The following is a 12115-nucleotide window of genomic DNA, read 5'->3' as shown; positions in this document are numbered from 1 at the left end:
CAAATATCAGTTACATTTTTCGTAATCGTTTAAGTTTTGCTACTTTTTGTGTGAACGAAAAATAAGGGAAATTTTGCTTGGTGTTACAATTTAACAATCCGACTGATAAAACACTATCTCTAAAATTTCGTAAGAGAATAAAGACTATTTTTGGTGTTTTGTGTATTTGGTAATTTTTATATTTATCTAACAATAGTTATGGAAGGAAAGAGTACAGTGGATGCTCTATTTATAGCAAGGAAAGTCCAAGAGAAGTATCTAGAAAGAAACAGGAAAGTTTATATGATTTTCTGGTTCCTGGAAAGGCGTAAGCAAGGTCTATATATATCTGTACCGTGGGCGTAAGACACGGTACCAAGAACGTTAGTTTATTGATGTTTGAGAAAGAGAGGAGTAACGGATAAGTTCGTAAGGTTAGTGAGGATGATGTATGAGGGGGTAACAACCACTGTTAATACAAAATATCAGGACAGAGGCATTCCATGTAGAGGTTGTCCTCCACCGAGAATTAGCTCCGAGTCCATTTTTGTTCTTCGTCATTGTGGACACTTTGACATCTGAATGAAGGAGCAGCGAAAAATTATGGGAACAGATGTTTGTGGATGATACAGTTATTATAGAAAACACAGAAGAATAACTGCAAGGAAGGTTTTTTTAGCAGGGAAAGGAGCCCTCGAATTCCCGTGCGGCGAAATTCTCGTGCAGTAAAATTCCCGTGCGACAAAATTCCCGTGCGGCAGTGACATACTGGCTGCGTGCAGCGCCAGACAATTTGGAATACTTTGTAAGTCCATGAAGGAGAACATAGGAAAGAGAGCTAATGATTAGTAGTAGAGAAGGACATTAAGAAGTAAACATTCAAGTAGAAGGTGGTACAGTACTAAAACAGAACGATGAGCTTTTACTTCTTGAGATCAATAATAATGCAAGCGGGAATTACTAAGAAAACGATGAGGCTGAGAGTGAGAGAAGCATGGCGAAAATGAAAAGAAGTAATTGGCACTGTTCTAGACAAGACAATGCCATTAAGGCTCAAAATTAAGATTTATAAGACAGTTATCACGCCCATACTATTTTATGGGACAAAAACATGGGCAGCTAAGAGGAAAGAGGAGGGACTTTTAGAAAGAATCGATATGAGGATGATGAGATGAGAGGAGGAAGAGTAAAGCTATAAGAAGAATGTGTGGTATGTGTAATGTAAAAGCTAGGGAAGCTCGTCTGAGATGCTATGGCCATGTAATGAGAAGAGAGAAGGTGGAACCAACCAGGAGACCCCAGTGATGGGGAGGAGGAGTGTGGGACGTCAGCGGATGGGATGGATAGATGTGGTGAGGAGGGATATGGGTGGGGTGGGACTGCGGGAATAAGGTGCAAGGAACAGAAATAGATACAAAAAATTGACTCGTGCGGCCGACCCTGCTATACAGTGGGATTAATAGGACATTCATTAATAAGATATTCATGGGATTTGTATTTATCAAAGAGTGGTTGTGCATTTCATCGTCGTTTGAATTATATGTAAAAAAAAAAAAAAAAAAAAAAAAAAAAAAAAAAAAAAAGTTGATCTTGAATTGATTTTATATGGGGAATTTGGACCACTTACTCGGTGCTGGGACTAGGAATGCCATTCAATGACAAGGTATAATAAGGGGGTCTCCATATTGTTTTTTTCGAGAAAAACTTAGAAGATATTAGACAGTAGGATGGAAGAAAGGAAGCCGGAACGAAGATACAGTAAGTGTTAAAAAGTGAGTGAAGCTAGGAACCAGAGAGAGACTACAAAGACCTTTTAAAATTCTTACAGTGCCTCGCAGGAAGTGCAATGAAGGCAATACCCTCCATGTGAATGTCGCTTTCGTGAAATTAATACTGAAATACTTATTTTAGAAATAGACACAATAATGTTTGCGAATAACCTAATAAAAGACCTCCAAAACTCATTCTAATATTCTAAATCTGTATCACAAGATAAATAAAATAGCGATTGGGATTCTATCTACAATTTTTATTATTATAAATGTCTATCTCACATCGGGATTGAACTTATGACTCTCGAGGGGAAGACCAAGTCGCTAATAACTGAGCCATCGGTCTTTACGCGGAATTCCAGGTTCAATTCCACGGAGAGGTAGACATTAAAGTCACTTCACACGAGCAGTTTGATACTGCGTAGCTTAGAAATCAATGAAGTTCAATGAGGCCCTTCATACGCTGCTCGCGCATCAAGATTCCCGTGCGGCGAAATTCCCGTGTGGTAAAATTTCCGTGCGGAAAAATTCCTGCGCGGCAGTGACTTATTAGCTGCGTGAGGCGCCAGCCAATTTGGAATACTCTATAAGTCCTTAACACTCAAACGTGCGGCTTATTCCCTTAGGGGTAAAAACCGCTAATGTGAAGCGAGCCTTCATACTGCACACGTATTTCCGTATTGAGCTCCAATTCCTCTCACTACCATTCAAAAAGAAATAAAAGATAAATGAACCAACCTGTTGTCTCGGCCGAAATGAGTTCGCTATCGCCAATGGCGGCCCTTCCTCCCTCTCCATCGTTGGACTGGAAGTCTCCCCCCTGCACCCACCATCCGGGGAGGCAGCGGAATATCTGAGATCCGCGGTATCCGAAGCCGCGCGTCCCGGTGCAAAGGGCCGTGAAGTTATCACACAGTTTCGGGGCCATGTCAGGTCGAAGTTCGATCACGATGCGAGCCGTTTGCTGAAAGAAAAAAATAGATGTCATTGGTGCACATATCGATGGGATAAGAGATTACATATCAATAAATAAAGGTATGAAAATTAAATAATATCCAATAGATTTAGTAGACTTGAAAACAAAGTCCTCAGAAGGGTATTGGGAGTTAAATGGCAGGACGGGATTAGAAACGAAGCTATAAGAGAGATTACTTGAGTGCCATATGTGAATGAAATCATGATGAGGGGTAAATGGAGATGGTTTGGGCATGCTCTTCGTACTCCCCAACAGGGATTTGTTCACCAAACGTTAAGCTGCGCTCCACAAGGAACTAAAAGATTTTGAAGACCCAAGCCTACATAGCTGAGAACTATGAAGCATGAAGTAGGAGATGATAAACAGAGTATTGAATTAAAAACTCAAGATAAGAGACGACTGGCGAAATCTAACCGGGACCCTTTGCGTTAATAGGCGTAAGAGGAGATGATGAAATAAAGGTTAAAAAGTAGATGCAAAAGTTCTTTAATTAGGCCCTAAGTACACCACCTGAGTTGCTCTGGCAGCAATGAAATGTAAATTAAATTGACTCAGATCATAAATCTCCTTTTAGCGGGCCTTCTAACACATTAATTTGGTTAAATAAAAACGTTGGTTTACATGATGACGAAATGTGCAATACGAGTCAAGTTACACATATATATTTCTGTTTTTATTCATTGTGTCGTAAATGAAGTCATTGAACATTTTAAGCAATAATTTTTTTTTATAAAAAGGTGTCAAATATAAAAAAGGGATTTTACTGGTGGTGAGAAAATTCCGAAAATACTCTTGCTTTTCATTCATTAAAAAAAATAAAATCCATCTAAGAATTGTGTCTTTTTATACACTATTGTATTCTTATTCCTTTCTCAGTACGAACTTGGCCTTCAGGGGGCTACACATTCAAGTACGCACCTTTTGAAAATATCTTCCAATAGATTTCCTTTCAAGCTAACTCCAATTATTCCCATTTTCTCCATTGCTGACATTGTCACACACTTCTCAACCGAACAAACAATACCTGAAAAACGTCACCTCCTTTACCTTAATGCCTTCAATGGCCAGATCCAAGAATATCCTCGGCAGGGGCTGGATCGTGGGCATGGGAGCCTCTAGACTAAGGGCGGGCCTAAGCATGGCCACCTTGCTGGGGCGGCCGTTGTGGGCGAGCCTCCGGCTGCTGTAGTGCCCAGCTAAACTCTGACTCCTGCGGTCGACACAACCCCGGGCTGGGCTTCCTGGCGATCTGGAAGGAAGAAGAAGGGGAGGAGAAAGAGATTCTTTAGAGAATGTTATGATTAGTGTATTCTAACTAGCAAATGTGTTTACGTGTGTTGAGGAGGAGAAAGAGATTCTTTAGAGAATGTTATGATTAGTGTATTCTAACTAGCAAATGTGTTTACGTGTGTTGAGGAGGAGAAAGAGATTCTTTAGAGAATGTTATGATTAGTGTATTCTAACTAGCAAATGTGTTTACGTGTGTTCACGTTCTCTCTGGCGTGATTGATTGATCAAGTTTTATGCAATGCGTTGCACTCAAGTCACGTGTCTGAATGCTAGGCTGTGTTGGGTGCTGAGAAGCGCAAATTCATACTTTGAAAAAAATTGTCTGGGAAAGGAGGTAATTTTATTATTATCAGAAATGTTCTTGACGAGTTGCTTTATTCAAATTCATACGTTTGATATATAATGAAGCTTATTTACAATAGCTGTATATTACCAGGTGTCAACAAATATATATTTTTAACTTCTGGCAAAGAAGGCATTTCATTGTTATTAGTAATCTATTTAAATTCATTGCATTCATTGGACGTATTCATACAATGTCAAAGTCAAACACCTGATCAAATTATAGGGCCTTATTTCTACGCGCTTTTTAACTAACTGCGTAAGTGAAGAACATATTCACTTGTACTGTACAAAAATCTAAAAGAATTATTCAAAATGTATTTATTTATGAATTCCATACTTCTTCGGGGGATAGCGACGACGTTTGTTATGGTATCATTACTAAAAATCCGAAATTCTACGTTTTGCAATAATTTCTTCGAAAACTCCACCATATAGAGTTGGGGTTAGTTAACGCACAGGTAATGTAAATCCGACATTTTTTTTCCTTTTTTCCACGTTTTTCTTAAACGACACTAGGTATCCAGAAATGATATACAGCTATATGATAAATTTTGCACATTTAGACGTTTCTCATATTCAAATAAGTCATATATTTTAATACAATAATGGCTGGATTCTCCCTTTTACACTTTGGGATCAGAGACCCAACGGGGGAACCACTCAAAGACAATAGCTTCTGGCCGGCCGGGAAATCGAACCCTGGTCCAGGAAGCTTGTATGACAGTGACATAGCACCAATCACCTATTCAAATTTAATAAATATCGTAGTAAGAGATACAATTTTTCAATCAACGTCAGCTAATACACAATCTTTGGCTTCTCTAAGATCCTCAAGTAACTTTGGATCTCAACTTCTTGAAGTGGAAGTTAAGAAATCATTAATCAACTTCAGAATTCAACTTCTTTTCGTGAAACTATAACACTTTTCAATCAATCTGTGAGGCTGCAAAAATTTTTTTTTTCTTCAGAAGATTGTCTTAACAAAGAAAGCGAGGATCAAAGTAATTCAATATTTTTTCTCAATATTAAAAATATGCTTTAAAACCCTCTTGGGATAACAGCAAAACAGAAAGCATATTATGCAGGTCTTAAATTAAATACAGTGTTTCAAATTTCTTATTAAAAATATGTATTACTCTTCACTATAAGCGTTAAAACGAAAAAAATATACGCCTTGAATTTGTCATACTTTGTATTACTATTCTAATCACAATGATCTTAATAATTATGCTACACTTAATATCTTAAAATCAATAACATTAATATTAATTTGGTGTACCATTAAGTCTTTCATTCAAATTTCCCAACAATGTTCAATGTACTTCCTTGCAATATGTGAGATAATTACTACTAATTTAAAAGCTTCAATATATTATAGTCAAGTGCCATGGGAAGACAAGCCATACGAGTGTTTTCAGTATGATAAATGGCATCACAATATCTACTATAAATATTTGATATAAATCTACAGCAATTTTGTAGTGTTTTACTCTGAAAACAGAAGCGAAATTGATTAGAGGAGATCTACCTTGCAATCAAGAAAGTGGTGGTTGAAACTGACAACGTTTGGGAAGAGCGGATTGCAAGCAACATTGAAGAGACTCATTTCCATCTGGTATCAACTACGTACAATACAGGAACTGACAAAGTAAAGACGGATCAAATATCCATTCTACTGTAAATGGCATACCAGGGCTTACCAATCTGTTGAACAAACTCGACATTACTTTAAGACACGCTGATAAACATGTTTCAATCCCTTGAGGAAAAGAGGTGAGACAAAATCTACAAGAAGGTGTCTTTTTAGGTACAAGAGGTTACTGGGCCAGTGAAAAACGCTCCGTCAAGAGGTGGTGCCACCTACCGGCTGCTCTCGGGCGTGTTTCTGCAATCGCTATTGACGTCACAAGATGCATTGCTGCCCACTTTGGATGGCGTTGACTGTGCCGAGCTTCTGCATTGGTTAGCCAACGTTTTACTACCATTATTAATATTGTTTGCATTCCCCTTTCTTAGCATAGTTTATTCTCTTTTGTTATCTTTCTGTTTACTATATTTCTATGTGATTCCTGGATTTCTACGTAAAGGAATGGTGATAAGACTATTATTTATCGAGGATAGGTGTTGAATTTGTTTCTCTCTCTCTCTCTCTCTCTCTCTCTCTCTCTCTCTCTCTCTCTCTCTCTCTCTCTCTCTCTCTGCATATATGATTATATACATATATATGTATACACACACACACACACACACACATATATATATATATATATATATATATATATATATATATATATATCTACAGTTATACATATATATACATATAGCCTATGTATATATATATATATATATATATATATATATATATATATATATATATATATACAGTATATACTATACATTCATCTAAATATCTACCTATCAATCAATATATCAACTGTTCCCCAGAATTTCAAAGTAAGACTAGTTCCAGGATTCATATTTTGAAGTTAAATTTATGGAATCTATCTGTCAATTTGTCTGTTTGTCCGAAGCCCAGTCTATCTTCAAATGAGCCTCACCTTACATCTATCTCTCATCTATCCGTATACAGATGGTATCTTAATGTCACTGAGTATTTATTAGAAAATAAGCAATATAATGTTCCTCTCAGTCATGACTGGCTTAAGATGTAATTGTTCACTGTGGGTATCCATAATGTCTCTTTGAAAATATCCCTTTGATAGAAATGGGGAACTTTTTAAAAGTAATATATATATATATATATATTTATATATATATATATATATATGTGTGTGTGTGTATAGTGTATACAATATACAGTACACACACTGTGTATGTGTGCATATATATATATTTATATATATATATATATATATATATATATACATACATATATATATATATATATATATATATATATATATATATATATATATGTGTGTGTGTGTGTGTGTGTGTATATATGTGTGTGTATGTGTGTGTGTGTTTGTCTGACTCACTGATTATTGAACTATATATTCTTTCATTTCATTTTTCCTTCCTCAAGATAAGTCAAATGTTTCATATGCTGCAAATTCTTTTTCTATCTGTAGAACAAATTATAAATAATTTTCTATATTAGTTATTGAGTCCAAAAATAGAGGGCATAATATAAATATAAAAATATAACCTAAAATATTAATATAAAATAAAAAATATAAGTTCAGCTAAATATAATATATAAAATAATATAAGAGTTTAGGATTTGATTCCAAGCAACAATCCCTTTAAATTAAGTAATCATTTTTATCAACAAAGAATAAATAAATAATTCAAATTAATATAAAACTGATGCATTGATCTTCAACATCTTTCCTGTTTATGCTATTAATGGTGTTAGCGAAGGAAGGATAATAGATACGCCTTTTTGTAGTCGGTTAATGAAAATAGAAGCAGATCAGAGAATTACTTATTTTCTCCCGCATTTTAAGACTATTACGGCTGTAAGTAGAAGTGAAAACCTTTAATGATATATATTTTTGTTTTTTCTTCTGATAAATTTACATTATATGGCATTTATAACTTTGAAGGCCTATCAGAATTAACTGTTTTGTTGGCAGGATTTAATTCCAAACTGGCTCTGCGAAAAGCACTCACCATAAAAAAGAATTTTCCTTAGTACTTTGTTCCCTCGATAGAATAAATTCGAATTTAAAAACTATTTGTTGGTCAACGTTTGAAAATATGAAGGTTGCGTGTGTTAATGACAATAGCTGTCACATACACTAATATATTCATATTATTCCGCCCGGCTTTGCCTATACTGAAAAGAAGCTATAAATAGTTCGAAATATTAACATCATAGATCTGACACTATTACTACTGAGTAAAAATAAAATTGCTTCGTAAAAGCAGGAGAAATTTCCCAGTTTTAACGGATCTGTCTTTATACAGTAGTATAAACATATTTCTTCATAATGAAAAATAAATTCTAAATACATTTGCGTCCCTAATTCCTCAAAAAAAAAAAAAAAAAATATCAATTAAACATTGGCTTTGAAAACGACAACCTTTCAGACTATTGCACTTCATCAAATTCCTCGTGAAAAGGTGCAAATGTGGACATCCTTTCAGTTGGTTGGGGGCAGCCATTTACGTAGGCAATAGGGATATCTACACGCACACATCCATACGCTCTTATCTACATACATACATACATACATATACCAAAGGCACTTCCCCCAATTTTGGGGGGTAGCCGACAACAACAAGAAACAAAACAAAAAGGGGACCTCTACTCTCTACGTTCCTCCAGCCTAACCAGGGACTCAGCCGAGTTCAGCTGGTACTGCTAGGGTGCCACAGCCCAACCTCCCACATTTCCACCACAGATGAAGCTTCATACTGCTGAGTCCCCTACTGCTGCTACCTCCGCGGTCATCTAAGGCACCGGAGGAAGCAGCAGGGCCTACCGGAACTGCGTCACAATCGCTCGCCATTCATTCCTATTTCTAGCACGCTCTCTTGCCTCTCTCACATCTATCCTCCTATCACCCAGAGCTTTCTTCACACCATCCATCCACCCAAACCTTGGCCTTCCTCTTGTACTTCTCCCATCAACTCTTGCATTCATCACCTTCTTTAGCAGACAGCTATTTTCCATTCTCTCAACATGGCCAAACCACCTCAACACATTCATATCCACTCTAGCCGCTAACTCATTTCTTACACCCGTTCTCACCCTCACCACTTCGTTCCTAACCCTATCTACTCGAGATACACCAGCCATACTCCTCAGACACTTCATCTCAAACACATTCAATTTCTGTCTCTCCATCACTTTCATTCCCCACAACTCCGATCCATACATCACAGTTGGTACAATCACTTTCTCATATAGAACTCTCTTTACATTCATGCCCAATCCTCTATTTTTTACTACTCCCTTAACTGCCCCCAACACTTTGCAACCTTCATTCACTCTCTGACGTACATCTGCTTCCACTCCACCATTTGCTGCAACAACAGACCCCAAGTACTTAAACTGATCCACCTCCTCAAGTAACTCTCCATTCAACATGACATTCAACCTTGCACCACCTTCCCTTCTCGTACATCTCATAACCTTACTCTTACCCACATTAACTCTCAACATATATCTACATATATACCTATATAATACTTTTCTATCCATATGCAGTATATACATACATACTAGATACGTACATATATATATATATATATATATATATATATATATATATATATATATATCCCGTCTCTGGTATTTTAAAAAACTAAAACCTTTTCATTCACTTACTGATTAAATTTACAGAGAGAGAGAGAGAGAGAGAGAGAGAGAGAGAGAGAGAGAGAGAGAGAGAGAGAGAGAGATTAAAACTAGCATAACCCCATTTAGTATTTTGACACATCATTCCATTACGTCGTCTAAAACAACATCAATAATACTGTGAGGGGAAAACTAAATCCTGGAATCGTAAATGAAGTTTTACTACTGAAAATAACGATAATAAAACTATAAGTAAAAAATGAGAGATGCTTAAAAAATGAAGTCAAGACTGCGGCCGAGAAAACTCTCTCTTTCGAAGAAGCCTAACTTACCCGCTAGCTGCCGATTTGATATCAATGGCGTCGAGGTCATCCTGTGACCTGTTGAGCTTTCCCAGGGTCAAGAAGGAATCGGCGAGGACGGCTTTAGCTGTGGTCAAGTCCTGGGCCAACCTAGCCACGATAGAGCCAGCCCTTTGGGTGCTCTCGTGCAGTCCCACCAGAGATGTCTCCTGTTCGCATTCGTTCTCGATGCGGTCCAAGCCGCGAGCCTGCTCAGGGAGAGGAAGATATAAAGGCTGATGATGAAAGTGAATTATTATTATTATTATTATTATTATTATTATTATTATTATTATTATTATTATTATTATTACTACTACTTGCTAAGCTACAACCGGAAAAGCAGGATGCTATTAGCCCAGGGGCCCCAACAAGGAAATTAGCCCAGTGAGGAAAGGAAACAAGGAAATATAAAATATTTGAAGAACAGGACCAATATCAAAATAAACATTTCCTATATAAACTATAAAAACTTTAACAAAACAAGAGAAAGAAAAATAAGGTAGAATAGTATGCCGGAGTGTACCCTCAAGCAAGAGAACTCTAAACAAGACAGTGGAAGACCATGGTACAGAGGCTAAGGCACTACCCAAAACTAGAGAACAATAATTTGATTTTGAAGTGTCCTTCTCCTAGAAGGGCTTCTTACCATAGTTAAGGAGTCTCTTCTACCATTACCAAGAGGACAGTAGTCACTGAGCTAATGAGAATGACATTTAAAGGAATGATGTGTTGGATCTTCAATATGGCAAATGACAGTGATAAAAACACTGATAATGGTAAATGGATGGTAATAATGCTAACTATACTTGAGGGAGTTGTCCGATATGATTTCTACTTCATATGATGGGCTTTTCTGATTGGGGGCGTTCAGAGGAATCAAGTTTTTCTTTATGATGCATCGTAGGGGAAATTGATCAAAAAGGATTTTTGGCAGTAAGAAGGGTGACATTTATGAAATGAAATTCTGTTGCGATAATTTCAATTATTTTTTATAAGACAAAGTTGGAAATGGATTTTGATGATAAAAAGAACGTCTTTTATTAGTAATCTAAACATATATATATACATATATATATATATATATATATATATATATATATATATATATATATATATATATATGTATATATATATATATATATATATATATATATATATACAGTATATATATACATACAGTATATATATACATACATATATATATGTATATATATAAATAAATATATATGCATATATATATATATATATATATATATATATATATATATATATATATATATATATAGGGGGTAAAGTGTTCGCAACCATATTTTATATAAAAAAAAAAGTGGTTTTAAATATAGATAAATTGGATCGCAGTATTTCAAGGACAATGAAAAACCAATTTCTGAGTCGTTTGAAGCCAGACTCAAAACAAGATCAAAGCCTTTATACCAATAAAATAAAAAATCATATATTTTTTCCATTAATACAGAAAACAACTGGCAGTAATATAGATCAGAGTAACTTTATGTTGATGCCTGTTTAAAGTCCACTCATTGTTTACCTTTTTTTTTTTAACCTGTTTATAAAAAAAAAAAAAAAAAAAAAAAAACTAGAGACTATGAGATAAGGGTATTTGACGTGGTCTAAACTGTAACTTTCCCTACCTCGTCCTTCTTGTCGCTGTCGAGGCTCTTCAGGTCAGCCTTCAACTGCTTCTCGTAGGCTCTGGCGGCATCCAGCTGCCTGAGGAGGTACTTCCTCTGGTCATGTCTTAGCCTCCTGGTCTCCTGGAGGAGACTGCGCGCTTCGTTCACAGAGGACCTCACCTCTGCTCGCAAGACAGCCACGGCTTGGTCGTGGTCTCGCACCTGGGAGACAAGGGTTGCAGACAGAAAATAGCTCAAATTATACCATGTTATTTATATTACCTGCATTCATAAACAGACTAAATATAGCTCAAAATTTACAAAACTACTTTTGTAGTCTGTATCAATGAACAGACAAAAGATAGCTCAAAATATACAAAGTTATTTCTGTGATCTGTATCAATGAACAGACAAAAGATAGCTTAAAATATACAAAGCTACTTCTATAGTCTGTATCAATGAACAGACAAAAGATAGGTCAAAATATACAAAGTTACTTCTGTATTCTG

General features: G+C 36.0%; 1 protein-coding gene across 5 annotated transcripts in view; it reads right to left on the bottom strand.

Moving 5' to 3' along the window:
• LOC137631202 (uncharacterized) overlaps positions 1-12115 on the bottom strand; it is a 314914-nt gene that overhangs the window by 36536 nt on the left and 266263 nt on the right. For 4 of the 5 annotated variants that reach the window (XM_068362944.1, XM_068362947.1, XM_068362949.1 and 1 more), the window contains 5 exons: positions 11625-11828; positions 9964-10181; positions 6227-6316; positions 3775-3976; positions 2490-2715 (listed from right to left, as the gene is read on the bottom strand). In XM_068362944.1, coding sequence (XP_068219045.1) covers positions 2490-2715; positions 3775-3976; positions 6227-6316; positions 9964-10181; positions 11625-11828 — 940 coding nt within the window. The remainder of the gene's footprint in view (positions 1-2489; positions 2716-3774; positions 3977-6226; positions 6317-9963; positions 10182-11624; positions 11829-12115) is intronic. The other variant, XM_068362945.1, reaches the window with a different exon arrangement.

Source organism: Palaemon carinicauda, chromosome 39 (assembly GCF_036898095.1).
Source record: "Palaemon carinicauda isolate YSFRI2023 chromosome 39, ASM3689809v2, whole genome shotgun sequence".
Lineage (NCBI taxonomy): Eukaryota > Metazoa > Arthropoda > Malacostraca > Decapoda > Palaemonidae > Palaemon > Palaemon carinicauda.
The sequence above is the reverse complement of the archived record's forward strand: the minus strand, read 5'-3'. Positions and strand labels throughout refer to the sequence as shown.